General features: G+C 39.1%; 1 protein-coding gene across 1 annotated transcript; it reads left to right on the forward strand.

The window, feature by feature from the left end:
- Positions 1–537: 537 nt before the first annotated feature.
- LOC110792073 (uncharacterized) lies at positions 538–1,848 on the forward strand. The gene is made up of 2 exons (XM_056839219.1): positions 538–593; positions 678–1,848. The coding sequence occupies exons 1-2, from the start codon at positions 538–540 to the stop codon at positions 1,846–1,848; spliced, it is 1,227 nt and encodes a 408-aa protein (XP_056695197.1).
- The last annotated feature ends 16,113 nt before the right edge of the window (positions 1,849–17,961 follow it).

The raw sequence follows: 17,961 nt of genomic DNA on the forward strand, positions 1-17,961 counted from the left end.
TAATGTGGCGCCCCATTTCATTTTTGTTTCCTTCCAAATTATCACATCAGTCCAAAATACAAGTACAACTGCTATTATTTCTAATTAAAAGTACAGCTGGTCCACTACAAACCACAAAATTCAGCAAAACATTTTGTTTCCCTCCATAAATTACAGCAAATCCAAAAAACTCCCTCCAAACTTTTCACCAAAATTCAAAACTTGCTAAAATTCTGAAAATATACAATCTTAAAATTCTGATATAAAAGCCTTCAAGTGAATGCATCCCTCAATTGAATGCTGCCCCTCATTAGCTTACTCTCACCTGGAAAAAAGAAAACCAAAACACAAACACAAGAGAGAGAAAAGGAAGAACACATAAACGGGATGGGGGAGACGGGTAGGATTAGTGTAAATTAAACCTCTCAGAACAGTTTCATCACAGAGGTTTTGGACCGATTAGCTCACCAACAACTTAGCCTCTATCAAAACAGAAAAGAGAAGCATAAGTTGCCTCTTCAATCTTCTGTTTTGGTTGCTTTTAGTTGGGCATGCATAATGTGTCCATTTACGAAACAAAATCTGAGTGAAGAAGAGAAAAGACAGATTTCAGAGTACTTACTTACCCAACAGAAGCCAAATGGTAACATGCGTACATGAGCCGTCAAAGATTTAGCCATCAAGTATTGTTGCACCAGAAATACCATTCAAAGGGTCTGGAAAGTGGCCAAGGAGAGTAAGAAACAGGGAAAGAGCTTGAATGTGAAGTCCAACAGAGATAAGTGTGGAAGGCAAAAGTTGATCCCTGATCTTGAAAAGCTAAAAAGAACCCCATGCCACAAAAAGCAAAACATCAGAGCCGTAGCATTTGTCTTGCAATGCTCTATTTGCGCTGTTCAACGGTTGATAAAGGAAAAAATTATCAAACCACACAACAATTCAATCAAACCATCACTGACAGATCACAACAAAATAACGAGATTGCATTGGTGCTTGCAAGAAATTGACGCTAATAGCATTGATGAAAGCCCATGCTTTGAAGACATGTACAACACTATTCATATAGATGAAAAGTGGTTTTACATGACAAAAGGAAAGCAGAGATACTACTTACTTGCAGGTGAAAAGAGACCATATCGACACTGCAAAAGTAAAAGATTCATTGCAAAGGTCATGTTCCTTGCTGCAGTTGCAAGGCCTCGCTTTAATGATGCCGGGGAATGCACTTTTGATGGGAAATTAGGAATTTTCCCATTTGTTAAATGGGTACCAGCAAAGAGAAGAAGCAAGAACAGACCGGCAGGAACCCCGGAGTTAAAAGAAATTAATTCAGTCACCAAGAATGCATATAAAAGGATGTTAATCAGACAACTTATACCAGCCATTCAAGAGAAGTGGCCAACTGATCATGAAGGGCCTATTTTCATTCAACAAGATAACGCGACACCACACATTCAAACAGATGATGCAGACTGGTTAGAAGCAATCAAAGAATCAAACAAAGACTTAAGGTTAGTTTTCCAACCACCAAACATCCCCGATCTTAATGCATTAGACTTGGGCTTTTTTAGAGCAATTCAATCTTTAAAAGACCAGACAGCCCCTACAACGTATCAACAGTTGCTAGGAAGTGTAAAAGATGCATTTAATTTGTTTTGTCCAATTAAGGGGAATAGGATATTTTTGAGCCTTCAATTAGTCCTGATTCAAATAATGAAGGCTAAGGGTAGCAATGATTATCAGCTTGTACATATTGCCAAGGAGAGTTTAGCTCGACAAGGCATACTACCCACAGTACTATTCCCATCCCCTGAGTTAGTTCAAGAAACATTGGATTATTTGCAAGCAATGGAAGTGCAGAGTTGGTGATCAACGAAAAACTTTTGAAGCACATAACACATTTTGGAGCTACACTTTTGAAGCAACAAAACAGGAACATATCAGCATGTTATAGATGCTCATTTTGTAAGTATTAATGTTGTAATTCAGTAGAAATAGCCTAGCACATTGTAGACACCTACTTTTGTCCCCATTCCCGCAAGGGAAAGGTTCGATGATGAAAGCATAAAAGCTCCACTTGACAACGCATCTCCTATAAAATAAACGAATCTCGATTCCCCATTTCATTTTACCCGAAACCTGCTATTTATGGAAACCTGCTAAAAATAGTAACTGCCGTAAAAGGTAGCTTCTAAAAGTGGCAAATCATAAAAGATAGAAACCTGTCAGAATTAGGTGTTGCATTCCAACATAAATCCTAAATGAGATAGAAAACCGCGAGAATCCTATTCCTAATAGGATTCGGAAATAAGATTTACGTATTAATTAAAATCCTAACGAGCCTAGAGTTCGTAACGGGCCCAGACGCATTCCGTCACAAATTGATACGCGCTAAAAGACTCAAATTAATCTCAAACTCTACGGATTTTAGAATCCGAATATGACTAAACAAAAACTGTCCAGACCCTATTTTCAACGCCTAGCTCTAGGCGCCGAAATCTTCGGCGCCCAGGCCTGGGCGCTGAAAATACCTGGGTACGTTTCTTTTCCTAATTCTTTGTGGATTAGAACTCTGCAATTCTATCTTTCCACGAACTCTTCCCTATAAATAGACCCCTAGTTTCGACGTGAAACAACACACAACAACACATAATATATTCTGAGTATTGACTCAAAACCCCTGAGCCCAAGCCTCTCGCTGCGAAACTGTTCACGCGTTCTGTCGCAATCGATCCATAAATCGAACAGAACGTATCATGTCCCATAATCGAGATTCGTTAAATAAAAAGGAGAATAGCAAAGTCAAAGTGGTTAGTTTTCTGAGAACCCTGACGCACCTCTCAAGGGTGTGTCGTAATGTGTCCCTTTTCGATGATTTAACCGCTTTCCTCGCCCTTTTTATGAACTGTTAAACTAACCTAATATGATTGTTCTATCACGCCTAATAAATATAATATTTTTGGGAAATCGGATTATCATGCTAGGTCCCTTAATGATATTTAAATCAGATAATCACGATCGAATTAGTATTATATGCTGCATACTGCTAAAATCAATTCAGATTAGTTTAATAGTTAACGTATGTCCCTTCAATTATTTATGCTGAGCTAGTAAGGATATCCTGCCTCTGGAGTTATCGACGAGCGAATTACTCCTCTCGGTAGTTACAGTCCCCCGAACCCTCAATCTCTACCTTGCGGGTGTATATTGAGAGATCCCCACACCAGGGATCACAAGGGAACCTACGGCCGTCGTGGTCAAACATAATTGCACTCCCTTTATGTCACGATAATCGGGTTTTGTCAGTTTTTCTCATTGTCGTTAAAATTTGAATGGCGACTCCTATATTACTAGTCAATTGGGTGTATACTCACAGGAAATCCAATTACACTTGATTGAATAAAAAGAATCGTCACACCCTTGTGAGGGGTACGAGCTTATGATAACTCCCGAAGGCCTGTGTTGGGAAAAATCAACCTTACCATACAAACTGGGCCTGTGGCACGCACCACGGAGTTTCAAATAATCGACATCAAGCCCACTTTCAACCTCCTCTTGGGGCGACCTTGGCTCCACGACTTAGGAGGTGTGGGTTCAACCTTGCACCAAATGGTTAAACTTAACCATAACGGGGTAATACTAGAAATCCGCGCCCCTCCTCTCGACGTCAGTTGTACTATGGTTGGAACGGCCAAAACTGCAGATGACCTTTATGGGTTTCAAATGGAAGAAGCAATCCAGTTCATCGAAGATTATGATCCAGCATTCCTAGACCCGCATGCATCCCGAGTCATCCCTAGAATGCTGTTAGCTCAAGGTTATTTCCCAGGAACCCCATTGGGCATAAGGAAGAAGGAATGCACATTCCATCCTTTTCCCGACAAATCTACTCCCTTTGGCTTAGGTTATGAACCAACGGAGGAAGATATTGCTGACTGCCTATCTAGGCTACGCCTTAACAAAGCCAAACAAACCACCCTCCTTCCCCCATATCAAAGGACCCTTAACGGGATGTTTGTTCGGGAAGGAGAAGAACACCCATGCTGTGATTTTCCTGAACCCTTCGTTCAGGATGGCTTGCTAAAACCCGGATTTGAAATTTTCCATGACTGCCACACCTTGGATGAGGCACCCCACCTCACCAAGACTAAAACAGCTGAAATATTGGACAACCAGGCTCTATGGACATTGTTTAACGAATCGAGGCCTATGGAGAACGAGACTGTGATAACTACCCTAACTTTACAAGATGAAGGTTTTGATCCAACCCGGTTAATCTCTCCTGCATCAACACTAGAAGAGGTCGGGAACGGATGGGTGAAGATATATCAGTGGGTCAACGCAAAAGGAATGGAATTCAAGATGAGTACCGGTGAAGGACCAAAGTTTTATGAGACTAAACCCCAGGCTTGAGCCACATAGGGCACCATTAGTAAAAAGCGCCTAGTAGTTCTTTAGATTGATAGAAAAAATAATAGAGACTTTAGATGGTCCTAAGGCCCTTTAGAATATGGGTCAGTTTTATTTCAGTGTGTTTTCCTTACTTTCCCAAATCAATAAAGGCGTAATATTTTTTCCTAAAAATTTTATTCTAACACTAAATAAACACCAAATGTACTTGCAAAATAAAAAAATAAAGAAACGGCCCACTATAGGCCCAACAAACAAAGCCCACTCGGTTTTGAAATAATGCCATGTGAACCAGTTCCCGAAACCCACAAAATAAACCACACTATCCCATCCTCAAAACCTAAAAAGCAAACCAATGTCATCATGAGAGCCAACCCATGCAACCCAAAATCAAAAAGAAATCAAAAATTTAAAACAAATGCAAATGTTACCAAAAAATAAATTCATAAAACGTAGAACCCACCGACAGCTTTCACATAAGATTCCATCATACCCTCCACAAAGATCTTCATAAGTTCCGCATCCTAACTCCATTTTCAAAACTGTTTTGAGTCACCAATAGAAAAAATTAATCTGGACAAAAATGCGTTTCACGCTAACAGTAAAAAAACCTCCAAAACAGCCTCAAAATTAACTTTAACTATGAAGCAAAATATCAAGGCAAAAGAAACGAAATAGAAATAAACGCAAGAACATGTGAAGCAAAACGTCAAAATTGACCGCCCAAGTTATTTTCAGCGCCCAGGGCTGGGCGCCGAAATTTCTGACGCCCCAGCCTGGGCGTTGAAACTCTCTGCCTTCCAAAGTTTTCCTTTTTTCGAAAAGTGCTCGTCATTTTATCCGCACGCAACGGAAAAATAACGAACACTTGGGGGGTACAGTGCGTATCCAAATAGGTTTACCAACAAATTGGTCGAATTTTACGCAACCTATGGAAAACGGCAGATGAAAATAATGGCAAATACTTCACTCATTTGACCGATTAAGTAATATGTTTCCACTTCAGGACATACCTACCGAGATCCGGCATACTAGAACTTATTCTAAAGCTAAGAACTACGCGCGACCTGATTTTGACAAGATACGTAGGCAATCCTTACCAAGGGTTCGGTCCAAATAATAATAACAGAATTATATAGTTTGTGTAAAAAGTGTTAGACATATAAACAAAATTGAATGGAAACTAAAAATATGCCTTTATTAAAATATAATAAGAAGGAAAACAAAGTGCTAGGAACAAAAACAAACACAACTGAAATAAATAAAGGGCACCTACACCCTAGCAAGAACTACACTACTCTAGTTCTTCCGGATCATCAAATAAAGTCTTGTAGAGAGCAATGTTCGCAGGATCCACCCCCACAGTCTTCTGCGCTGCCCCAATATCAATCTCCATAAGAACCGGCTCTTGGACACTAACTTCCAAAGATGCCAAAGCTTTAGAAACATTTTCAGTTATAGCCCGCTCAGCCTCAAGGGCACAAACAGTGGTGGGAGAAGGATTACTACCATCAATCGGGCTAGCCACTGTTTCTACAGGCGGCTGAGCCTTCCTAACCCATACATTGTTCCGGCGATGATCTCTGCGAGAGCTCGCATTTCTTTTAACAACAGCAGGCCCCTTCATGTTAGGCACCTTTTTAGGCCTGACACTGGAACGGGGAAGAACTTCCTTTCGCTTTCGATCAGGACGAGCTTTCACAGTCTTAAAACTATAGGTACGAGGTCTGGCAGAATCAGGACCCTCATACTTAACACGAATACGAGGTATCAAAAGCTCAGCCGGATCTCCATTACGAGCCTCGGTCCTCACATCCTTGTCATCGGAACTCATCCACAACTTATAGTTTTCAGAAAGACCCACAAACCCATTTGTAGCTACAGCCCAACGCGGGAGACCATCATAATACCTAGCCCACGCTAAGACCCGTGTTTGTGCAAAGGTCGCTACCTTAGGTGGTACCGTATCAGAAAAGGGGATAGTCTGCCTTAAACCATATTGACGCATGACTCGGTAAGGGAAAATATAAACGGGACAAGATAGCCCCAACAAAGAAATATAAACCGATACATCAGACCCCCCTGTCATAGTAGTCAAACCCCACCATGGTACCACCCACTTAATAGAACAAATGCCGTAAGTAAAAAAGGAGGTCCATTCGGCCTCGTCCTGGCCTTGGTGCAAGTATTTTCGGTTACCCAAAGCTATAGGGCGATAATGTTTAGGATCGGCAGGAGCTTCCAAAAGTCTAAGCCGTTCCGCAAGCCAAATCTGCAAAAACAGGTACGATCGAATCAAAAGAATGAAAAGAAAGAAAAAAGGTTCCTGGGGCGCAGTTTCAACGCCCAGGACCAGGCGCCGAATATTCCAGCGCCCAGCCCTGGGCGGTGAAACTCAGCCCCAGGCAAAAAAAGAAAAGTGGCGTATATGTGCGCAAAGAAAAAAAATAGATTACCTGCAGTAATAGGGGGCTTCCCTTAAAAATTTCGGATTTGGCATCCTTCTTCAGCTCATCCGCACTCAGCAAAGTCTCAGCGACAACCAACGGCATAATAGAATAGCAACTTTCCATCTGGCTAATCAAGGGGATCAGCCTTATGTCACCGAACTCACCGTTATTATTCGACAGCAAATAATGATTCAACAAGCAAAATACAAGGGCTCGAATGTTCAATTTTTGTTCGGTCATATTCTTACTAGGCCTAAAATGATGTTTTACGAGTTTTGCCAAGTTAACCTTATCGTCTACAACAAGTTCAACAAACATGTTATCATCTAGCCCTAGGAAAGCCCTTATGGTTGTTTTACCCTCTTCAATAGTGCCAGGGGTAACGGGAGTAGCATTAGTAGGATAACCAAGGATCGCAGCAAATTCATCAGGCAAAGGACATATTTCATTGCCCCGAAAGGAAAAAACATGATGGTCGGAGTCCCAAAAGTTTAGGGCAACATGCAGAAAATTATAATCAATATTAATTTGTTGTAAGCCTAAAAGTGCCTCTAAGTGGTATTCTTTTAACAAAGCTTTTTCTGTGGGAGTAAGGGCTCGTAGCCAACGCCTAACAGTCCGTTGGAGTGAGAAAGTAGGGGTCGACATGGCAAAAGCAGTAAATAAATTAGAGCACGACAAAAAAAGAGAGAAAGAATTTGAGAGTGGTGGAAAATAAGGACGTACTTAGCCCCTATATATAGCTGAACGCACCCAATAAACATCCTGATCCCATTCGGAAACGTGTTTAGAAATCCGAAAATCAAATATTACCAGGAAAGAACTTTCAGCGCCCACCTCTGGGCGCCGAAATTTTTAACGCCTGAGCTTGGGCGCTGAAAATGCATCCCAAGGCCCAGATTTCACAAAAACACGGAATAGGAAAGGACTTAAGACCGTGTTGCTAAAACACGAGGCCCTATTGCAAGTAAGATCAAGCCCAAAGCACCTTTAGCTCCCAAATAAACAAAAGATAATAACAGTGAAACTTGGTCGAAACTTAGACTCATCTCAGAAAACTCTCATGTACACTTTTCAAAAAATAAAAAAGCAAGTTAAATGTCATGGTCATTCTTCGAAACACCAAAAATATGTGTCGTCAAGTCATTGGTTTTCCAAATAGAAAATGTCTGTCTGTCAAAGGGATAATCCGGGCCAAGCCAAAACCGGATGTCGCCTGAAAGCCAAAGTCGCACTCCACGGCTTCACTAAAATAGCACACTACTATAGGAGGTCGCTCGCACATACGAGCGTGACCCCAAACATGATTACAAGACGCGAAAAACGACCAACGAGCCCCAACACTTGGGGGCTCATGAAAAGTGGACTCCAACAAAAAGCGTGCAATCAAAATCACATTCCTAGACTGCGCCACGCACCATAACATGTTTGGATATCTCAAAAAAATATTGTTAAACAAAAATATACACAATGTGGACCCACTTATAGGACACATCTAATCAGGAAATATTACGACCCACCAACAGGTCGTAATCACAAAAGCCCTTCTACATAGGCAAAATAAGAAATTCAAAATGGGCTCGCCCACCCTCAGCGGGCGGGGTCTGCGTCACTAGCCGCGCAGGTCCTCAGTTTTCGAAAGAAATAAAAACTTCAAATTTAAAATAGGCTCGCCACCTTCAGTGGGCGGGGTCTACGGCGCAAACCACGTAGGTCCTTATTTTCAAAAAAAACAAAACAAAATAAAATTTCAAAACAGATTCGTCCACTTCAGCGGACGGGGTGTCCACCCTCAGCGGACAATGTTCGCCACCTTCAGTGGGCGGGGTCTACGTCACAAACCGCGTAGGTCCTTATTTTCAAATTTTTTTTAAACAGATTCGTCCACTTCAGCGGACGGGGTGTCCACCCTCAGCGGACAAGGTTCGCCACCTTCAGTGGGCGGGGTCTACGTACAAACCGCGTAGGTCCTTATTTTCAAAAACATCAAACAGATTCTTCCACTTCTATCGGACGGGGGGTCCCCCTCAGAGGACAGGCTCGCCCACCTTCAGCGGGCGGGGTCTGCGTCACTAACAGCGCAGGTCCTTAGTCGCTGCAGCGATAACTTTTACTGGATTTTCCTTCGTTTTACTTCCTATAAAAACAAGGGTACTGGATTTTCCTTCGTTTTACTTCCTATAAAAACAAGGGGGTTTTCTCGTTTAGCCAGCCCTGAAAATGAGAATCTTTAAAAACGTTTTACCTCGTGATTGGGCTTGGCCAGGCCCAATTACACTTTACAGCTTTAATTTCGAAAACATCTGTAGTTACTCCCAATGACAAAGTGAGGGGGTTTCTACACACCTTTAGATCCTTCCAATGACAAAGTGAGGAAGTTTCTATACTATCAGTTGACAAATCCCAATGACACGTGAGGGATATGTCGACACTTCAAGTGATGACCCTTAAGTCAAATGTTATCACTCGGGGGCTCGTGAGACCCTCGCAAAACAGGTCACATACACCATGGCTTGTGCGACGCACTCCGTCTAATACTTTGACCATCGTCTTACTCCAAGACTCAGTCAAAGTGGGGGCTAACTGTAGACACCTACTTTTGTCCCCATTCCCGCAAGGGAAAGGTTCGATGATGAAAGCATAAAAGCTCCACTTGACAACGCATCTCCTATAAAATAAACGAATCTCGATTCCCCATTTCATTTTACCCGAAACCTGCTATTTATGGAAACCTGCTAAAAATAGTAACTGCCGTAAAAGGTAGCTTCTAAAAGTGGCAAATCATAAAAGATAGAAACCTGTCAGAATTAGGTGTTGCATTCCAACATAAATCCTAAATGAGATAGAAAACCGCGAGAATCCTATTCCTAATAGGATTCGGAAATAAGAGTTACGTATTAATTAAAATCCTAACGAGCCTAGAGTTCGTAACGGGCCCAGATGCATTCCGTCACAAATTGATACGCGCTAAAAGACTCAAATTAATCTCAAACTCTACGGATTTTAGAATCCGAATCTGACTAAACAAAAACTGCCCAGACCCTATTTTCAACGCCTGGCTCTGGGCGCCGAAATCTTCGGCGCCCAGGCCTGGGCGCTGAAAATACCTGGGTACGTTTCTTTTCCTAATTCTTTGTGGATTAGAACTCTGCAATTCTATCTTTCCACGAACTCTTCCCTATAAATAGACCCCTAGTTTCGACGTGAAACAACACACAACAACACATAATATATTCTGAGTATTGACTCAAAACCCCTGAGCCCAAGCCTCTCGTTGCGAAACTGTTCACGCGTTCTGTCGTAATCGATCCATAAATCGAACAGAACGTATCCTGTCCCATAATCGAGATTCTTTAAATAAAAAGGAGAAATAGCAAAGTCAAAGTGGTTAGTTTTCTGAGAACCCTGACGCACCTCTCAAGGGTGCATCGTAATGTGTCCCTTTTCGATGATTTAACCGCTTTCCTCGCCCTTTTTATGAACTGTTAAACTAACCTAATATGATTGTTCTATCACGCCTAATAAATATAATATTTTTGGGAAATCGGATTATCATGCTAGGTCCCTTAATGATATTTAAATCAGATAATCACGATCGAATTAGTATTATATGCTGCATACTGCTAAAATCAATTCAGATTAGTTTAATAGTTAACGCATGTCCCTTCAATTATTTATGCTGAGCTAGTAAGGATATCCTGCCTCTGGAGTTATCGACGAGCGAATTACTCCTCTCGGTAGTTACAGTCCCCCGAACCCTCAATCTCTACCTTGCGGGTGTATATTGAGAGATCCCCACACCAGGGATCACAAGGGAACCTACGGCCGTCGTGGTCAAACATAATTGCACTCCCTTTATGTCACGATAACCGGGTTTTGTCAGTTTTTCTCATTGTCGTTAAAAACTGAATGGCGACTCCTATATTACTAGTCAATTGGGTGTATACTCACAGGAAATCCAATTACACTTGATTGAATAAAAAGAATCGTCACACCCACGAGGGACAGGTCACGCATTAGCCTCGCTCTTTTTCGACCCCCTCACACACATGTATAACTTTTTGATGATGTGTTAGCAGGATTAATGATGTAATCAGAACGTACATGAATTAAGAGTTTGTAGTGAAAGTTATTAAGAGTTTAAAGTGCTCATGTCAATTGCCTCTCAGGGAGTTATTAACCATCATTGATGAATACGATGCTAACAATCACAACACATCAATACAACTCGTTTATTAGAATTTCTACAAGCTGGTTGCATAAGGTTACAATAAACTGAATAAAAGATGAAGTCAACTAATCAAAGACGGCTCATACATCATAGAGGACTCACCTCTCAGTATCAAATTCATTTTTATCATGTTGACTTTTCTTTCAAATCAATTTATTTTACTCAAATACCACATCAGCAATGTTAGAAATCTAATTGGCAAGGATCAATATGTTAGGTCGCGAGCATACAATCTCTATTGAACTCCATTTTCATCATTGAGGACTTATTCAACTTAGGGCCAGGGACTTATTCAACATGATAAACAGTTCAACAGATAACCAGTTCAACAGATAACCATAACCAGTTCAACAGATAACCATAACCAGTTTCAACAGATAACCAGTTCATAAGATATCCAGTTCAACACAAAGACTTAAACAGATAAAAAGTCCAACAAGAACACAAACAGATAACCCATTCAACAATTTCCAAAATAATTACACAAACAGATACGGAGTAACCAGTTCAACAATTTCCAAACAATTACATTAACAGTACACAAGTCAACCAATCATCAACACCATTAAAAAAAACGTCAAGATATTAGTTAGAGGTACTCATTGGTGCTCGAACTTAGAATTCTTTTGTTTCATTGGAATCATACTTATCTGGTGCCTGGGTTTCATCAGAATCAGAAATGAATTCAAGAGCCTTTCTTGAGCTCGGCTCAAGTGTGGAGGACTCAGGTACAACCTCTGAAGGAAATAATGCCCTTGGTCCAAGTATGCATTCAATGTTAAGTCTAATAAATGCGGTTCAGTATTAATTAACAAGTTAATAATTCAGTGAGATCAAGTGAGCTGAATGCCTAGCTAGAGGCCGCTTCAGTTCAAGTGGAATTAATGATGTTAATCCACAGCTTACTCTTGACTGAACCCATAGGGTCACACAAATAGTACGTAAACGGATCAAGTATTTAATGACATTAAATACTCTATCTATGGATATTTGGAATCGACGGATCTTGGTTTCAGTGGGAGCTGAGATCGTCACAAGCAAGAAATGAATACTCCGGAAATGATGATATTGCCGGAAACGGAAATATGGATCGTATCGGAAATATAAATATTATCCATGTCGTAGATGTTTCCGAAAACGGAAACATGGTAAGTATCGGAAAATATTATCGGAAATGGAAATATTGCCGGAATCGGAAATATTGCCGGAAACGGAAATATTGTCAGAATCGGAAATATTATCGGAATCGGAAAATAGTTCTTAAAACGGAAATATTAAATATTTGTTTGAAACGGAAATTAATTCCGGAATCGAAAATATTAAATATTGTTCGTATCGGAAATGAATTCCGGAACCGGGAATTTAATCGGAAGCGTATCGTACGAATAAGCATCGAACGAGGCCTGCCGGACGAAGGCCCAGCACGAAGCCAGGCCATCGCCCAGCAAGCAAGGACGCGTGCCAACGCCCAGCCCAAGGCAGCGCCAGGCCCACCGCAAGGCAGGCCCAGCGCGCCAAGGCAAGGCTGCCCAGCGTGGGCTGCCTGGGCCGAGCGCACGCGTGCGGGCGCCCTCGTGGCTCCGTGCGTGTGTGTTTGTGTCCATGCACAATTCCTAAATCTATTAGGATTTGGTGTATGATTAAATTCCTATTCCTATTAGGATTATTTAATTAATTAGAGTCCTTGTAGGATTCTAAGTTTAATTAAATCGTATCCTACTAGGATTCCAATTCCCTTTCCAAACCTCTATAAATAAGGGTCTAGGGTCATAATTTATACGCACGATTGAAGTATTCAAAGGGTAAGTTTTTGAAAGAAAATTCAGCCACACTCTTGCACAATAATAGCCGAAAATTCCCAAGCACCTTAAGAGCGATTCTAGTTGGTCAATCTTGAGGCGGATCCGGACGTACTGTGGACTATCTACGGAGGGACGACACTTGGAGTCCTAAAGACTTGTTCTTGTTCGGTTCGGGCGCAGCTAGGGAAGGCACGCTACAAAGTGTATGCATCTATACTATGCTAAATGATTATGTGTAAATAATATGCTTTCCTGGCTTTATTGTTTTTCCGCATGATTTATGTATTGTCATATGTATCATAACCTAACAGTGGTATCACGAGCCTCTTATTATTTTCATAATCTAAATTGCATAAACGTGGTTAAATATTACAAATTTGCAAGAATTAAAAGGGGTGATTAATATTCGTAATTGTTAATTAATTGCAAATTGTGTTTATTTAATTATATGTACGCAGTTTTTCGGCAGTTTCTTCGTTACTCATCCAAACCGAGTGATTTCTGTGTCAATTCCGCATGTAAAAGGCATTCTAAAATTTTGACAAAAATAGTGTTTTTCGGCCGAACCCAGAATTCTAAAATTCGAAGCCTAACTATGACTTTTCGGTGGTTTTAGTTTTTCGAACGCAAAATTTCGTAAATTTAAGATGTTAAATTAAATATTTGCGATTCTTGTTGATAAATCTTGAATTTTTGATTGACCTACTGTATATGTTTAACAAGTTTGAATGCCTAGCCTTGTTAATTATGCAATCTAATTTGTAATTATGATTAATTTGTTGAAAATTGGAATAATTTAGAATTAATTTGATTTTCATAATTAGTTAGTAATTTAATTAGATACTTATGATTAAAAACCACCATAAAAATTGTAAATTTATGTTAAATTTTAAATTTTTATGACCTAGACTTGAATCCATGTTAATCGGAAATCAATTAATTAATAAATTTTCGATTTTTCGCCCTAAAATTATGAAATTAATATGATTTATTAATTTGTCATTAATTTTGAAAATAAAATTTTTAATTTTATGCGATTCGCTCATATAACTTGCACGCACAAAGCAATACGTGTTACCCTTAAGGGGTGTTGTATAGTGCGAGCATGCGACGACGAGCAAGGGAGCTCGTCGCCCATGCGGTACGAATGCAATGAGCAAGGCCATGGTGCACGAGCACAAGGCAGCAGCCCTGCCTTGTGTCATGTGCTGTGTGCGACGAGCGAGTGGGCAAGGGCGAGAGCAAGGCAGCGACAGTCGCGTGTGGGCAGCAGGCGAGCTGCGCCACGATGCAACTGCCGCGCGCAACGTGCGAAGCCTCGCGCGCAGCGAGCGCAAGCTCGCGTGCGACGAGCGCTACGCCCAGCGATGGTGAGCAGCGAGCGTGTTGCGACGAGCGCTGGCGCGTGCCTTGCGATGGTGAGCAGCAGCAGATGCGACGCAGCACATAGGCTGCGCGCACATGGCCAGCGATGGCTGCGTGCGTGTGGCCTATGGCTGTGCGTTGCGTGGTGATGGTGCGTGCCTTGAGTTACGATCAGATCGTTTTAAAATTTTAATTTGAAATTTTCAGTTTACGTAATTTTATTTAATTTTAAAATTAATAATTTAAATTATTTTCTTGGATTTTAATTTTGAATATTATAATAATAAATTTCATTTATTCTAATTATTTTACTAAAATTAAAATCATGAATTAATTTAAATACGACTGAAAATAAATTAAATTTATGGATTCAATTATAAATTTATATGAGCTTTAAATTTTAATTAAATTTGTATGTTTTCGGTTAGACTAGAAATACATTTTTATGTTTAAAATTAGTAAAGCGTATGAATTTATTGGTTTAAGTGGGAGCCCTTTTAGTCATAAACTCTTGATTAGGTCTACAAATCCTTAAGGTTAAAACAACTTGATTAGAATTAATAAGGACTGAATAATTTGTAGATTATTGGTGCCCTTGATTAATTGCTGCAAATATTTATGTGATGCATAACGTGTTTTACTAACCAGCTATGTGGGCCATTCATGATAATGAATGGGTGAATGGTATATATTGTATATGTACTGTTTTGCAGGTTATGAAGTGACTAGTATGGCCCAAATAGGATAGAAAATATGGTATGCGTACCATTAATTTGAATGTAATTGGTCTAAAGTACCAAAATCGTTTTTCAATTCAAATATGGTCTGCATACCATCAAATAGTTGTAATTAGTTTAATTATAGCTTATCCTATTTAAATAAAATGGTGCCTCCCACGGAGATTTTCGAGATGGACTTTGAAGTTGAAGCTTCAAGATGAAGTCGGGCCATACTAGATCACATTTATCTTATGCATGCTTTAAGTTATTTATTGCTTTAAATATGTCTTAATTATGCATGAGATCGTGGCTTGATTATGTTGCATGATTAAGGATTTTAGTTCACTTAAAATCTAACCAACATAGTAAGAGCCTTAAGTTCCAAACTTAAAAATTGAGTTAAAAGGTGCCATGCCAAAATATACACTTGCTTGGATATCCTTTACATCAATCTAGTAATAGTTTTCGCTCAGCGAGGTGTTACTTATTGGTCCTAAAGGGGCAAGGTACACAAATAATTGTGAGTACATGTTAGTTTTGGTGAAACTCAACAATATAAGTAAGGAGTCCTTTTATGTCGTGGCAAAATCGATAGGTTTACCTAATAAGTTCTTAGACGTGCCTATCAACCAAGAATAGTTTCTAGACTATTAGCAAAAGGTTTTTGCTTACCTAAGATGTTTTAGGATTGAGTCGACAAACTGTGCTTAATTTTTCAATGGATTTTAGGATCTTGGAATCATTTTATTCACACCTGCCGGAACAATAAATCCGAATAAAATGTTAATAACTTGTTTGAATTGCATGATTGCTTTAATTTTCAAGTTATTATTCATGATAAACGTTTAGACTTTGCATGCTTCAATGTATGTTTTAATTATTGTTTATAATTAAATATCTTGCACTGCAGTAAATCCTTTTAGAAAGGTAACAGTAAATTTCCTCGATTCATGGAAATGAGAGAAAATGAGCAATTTAAATTGTACGTTTCTTTTAGGGACTTTTATGGTTGTTTTTGAATATCTAAATCGAATGGAAAACCAATTGGTGCTTGTGAATTCAAAATACAATGTAGTTTTGAGATCATAAAGCATTGAGTTTAAACGCTCAGCCTTACCAATGGTTAACAACCTAACATCTTTGTCCATTTAATTCTCGAGTGAGTCTAGTCCCTAGACATTCGAATAGATCGATCCTAAGAGAACTTTAGAAGCTTCTGGTAAGATCATCTAGTTGAAATAAAATATTCAACATAAATTGACGAATTGCACAAACCCTAAATTGACAAAAACATAAACCCTAAATCGAATAATCCCCAAATTCTAAACCCCAAATTGACAAAATCCCCAAATTGACGAAAATCCCCAAATTTTAAATCCTAAATTTGACGAATCCCCAAATTATAAACCCTAAATTCAAGAATGCCATCAAAATCCCCTAAATTCCCCAAAATAACGACATTAAAGTGATCAAACTCTAACCCCAATTTGAAGACTAGAGAGGAGTAGAGAAGATCAAGGAGTAGGGAAGAAACGACGAGAGAAAAAGAGTAAAAATGAGAGCTTTCTTTGTCGATCTTGAAGAAGTGTAGTGAAGAAACAAGGAGAGAAGAAGACTAAACAGGGGAGGAGGAGTTTCGAACGAGAGAATTAGAGAGCTTTCCAGAAACAATAGAGAAGAGAGATAAAATGAAGTTGAAATCTGAGATGGGGTTTTTATATTGGGGGGGGGGAGGGGTTGGGGGGGGGGGGGGGGTGGGTGGGTGTAGTTGTAAAATTATTTTTTTAATTGGATGGTGGGCCATAAGGTGTAGTAGATAGATTATTTAATTAGGTGGTGGGGTTAATAAGTTACCAAAAATGGCAAGTGTATCTCTTAAAAAAATACGGCAGGAAAAGGCAAGTGTATCTCTTAAAAAAATACGGAGGGAGTAATATCAATACTCAAATTAACGAGTACCAATTAATGTCACTCGCAAAATTTTGGACACAATCTATTTTTGAAATAGATTCTCTTAATAACACGGCTAAAAGAAAGTATTTTTGTTGGGGGGTTTTGGGTGTGTTAAGGATAAATAACTAGTTTTTTTTAAGGGGAAGACAACCAAAACTAGGGTAGTTTAAAGATTGTATCTTAATCTATCTATGTATATATTATACTAAAAGAGAAGAAATCGATGTGGAGCTAATAAATATATAAAAAATAAAATAATTAATTTTATAATTATTTTGTTAACTCCCACCTCATAAAAATATTTGATTTTATTTTCCTCCAAAAATTAAAAAAGATTTCATTCTATAGTGGGGAATATTTTATAAGTTATCCTTTCTACATTTTTGTATATAATCAATATAAGAGTACTTCCTCCGTCCTTATATATTAATACATTTTTACTTTTTCATTTGTTCAACTCCATATCTCAAAATACGTGCGTTAAATAAATATAAAAATTTGATATTGTTAACCTACACATTGAGACAAACAAAACAAGATCTCACATGAATGTATTTGAAATACGTATTGGAAAAGAATTAGAAGATTCTCTTCTATTGTAAATAGTGACAAAATTCCAAAAAGGACTAATAATCAAGAAAAGAAGGAGTATCTTTTTATGAAATTTAATCCATTATACGGAGCACGTAGAATGATTTTTAAAAAAATGTAAAAGTATTATATACTAATATTGGATAATTAGAATACAAATAAATTAGAAAATCCATCAACTATGAATAAAAGTGTATAAAAAAAATTAATCCCCCGTTCCTAAATGTTCTTTCTGTTTCTCGATTTGGCGTTGTGAGGGGGTCGAAAAAGCACGAGGCTAATGCGTGACCTCATCCCTCGTGGGTGTGACGCTTCTTTTTGTCAAATCAAGTGTAATTGGATTTCCTGTGAGTTTACACCCAATTGACTAGTAATATAGGAGTCGCCATTTAGTTTTTAACGACAATGAGAAAAACTGACAAAACCCGGTTATCGTGACATAAAGGGAGTGCAATTATGTT

Source organism: Spinacia oleracea, chromosome 3 (assembly GCF_020520425.1).
Source record: "Spinacia oleracea cultivar Varoflay chromosome 3, BTI_SOV_V1, whole genome shotgun sequence".
NCBI lineage: Eukaryota > Viridiplantae > Streptophyta > Magnoliopsida > Caryophyllales > Amaranthaceae > Spinacia > Spinacia oleracea.

Bases quoted from the DNA above. Each gene is read 5' to 3' on its own strand.
- LOC110792073 (XM_056839219.1), top strand. From the start codon at position 538: ATGTGTCCATTTACGAAACAAAATCTGAGTGAAGAAGAGAAAAGACAG. The intron at 594-677 runs GTACTTACTTAC...TTGTTGCACCAG, and splicing joins GAGAAAAGACAGATTTCAGA to AAATACCATTCAAAGGGTCT.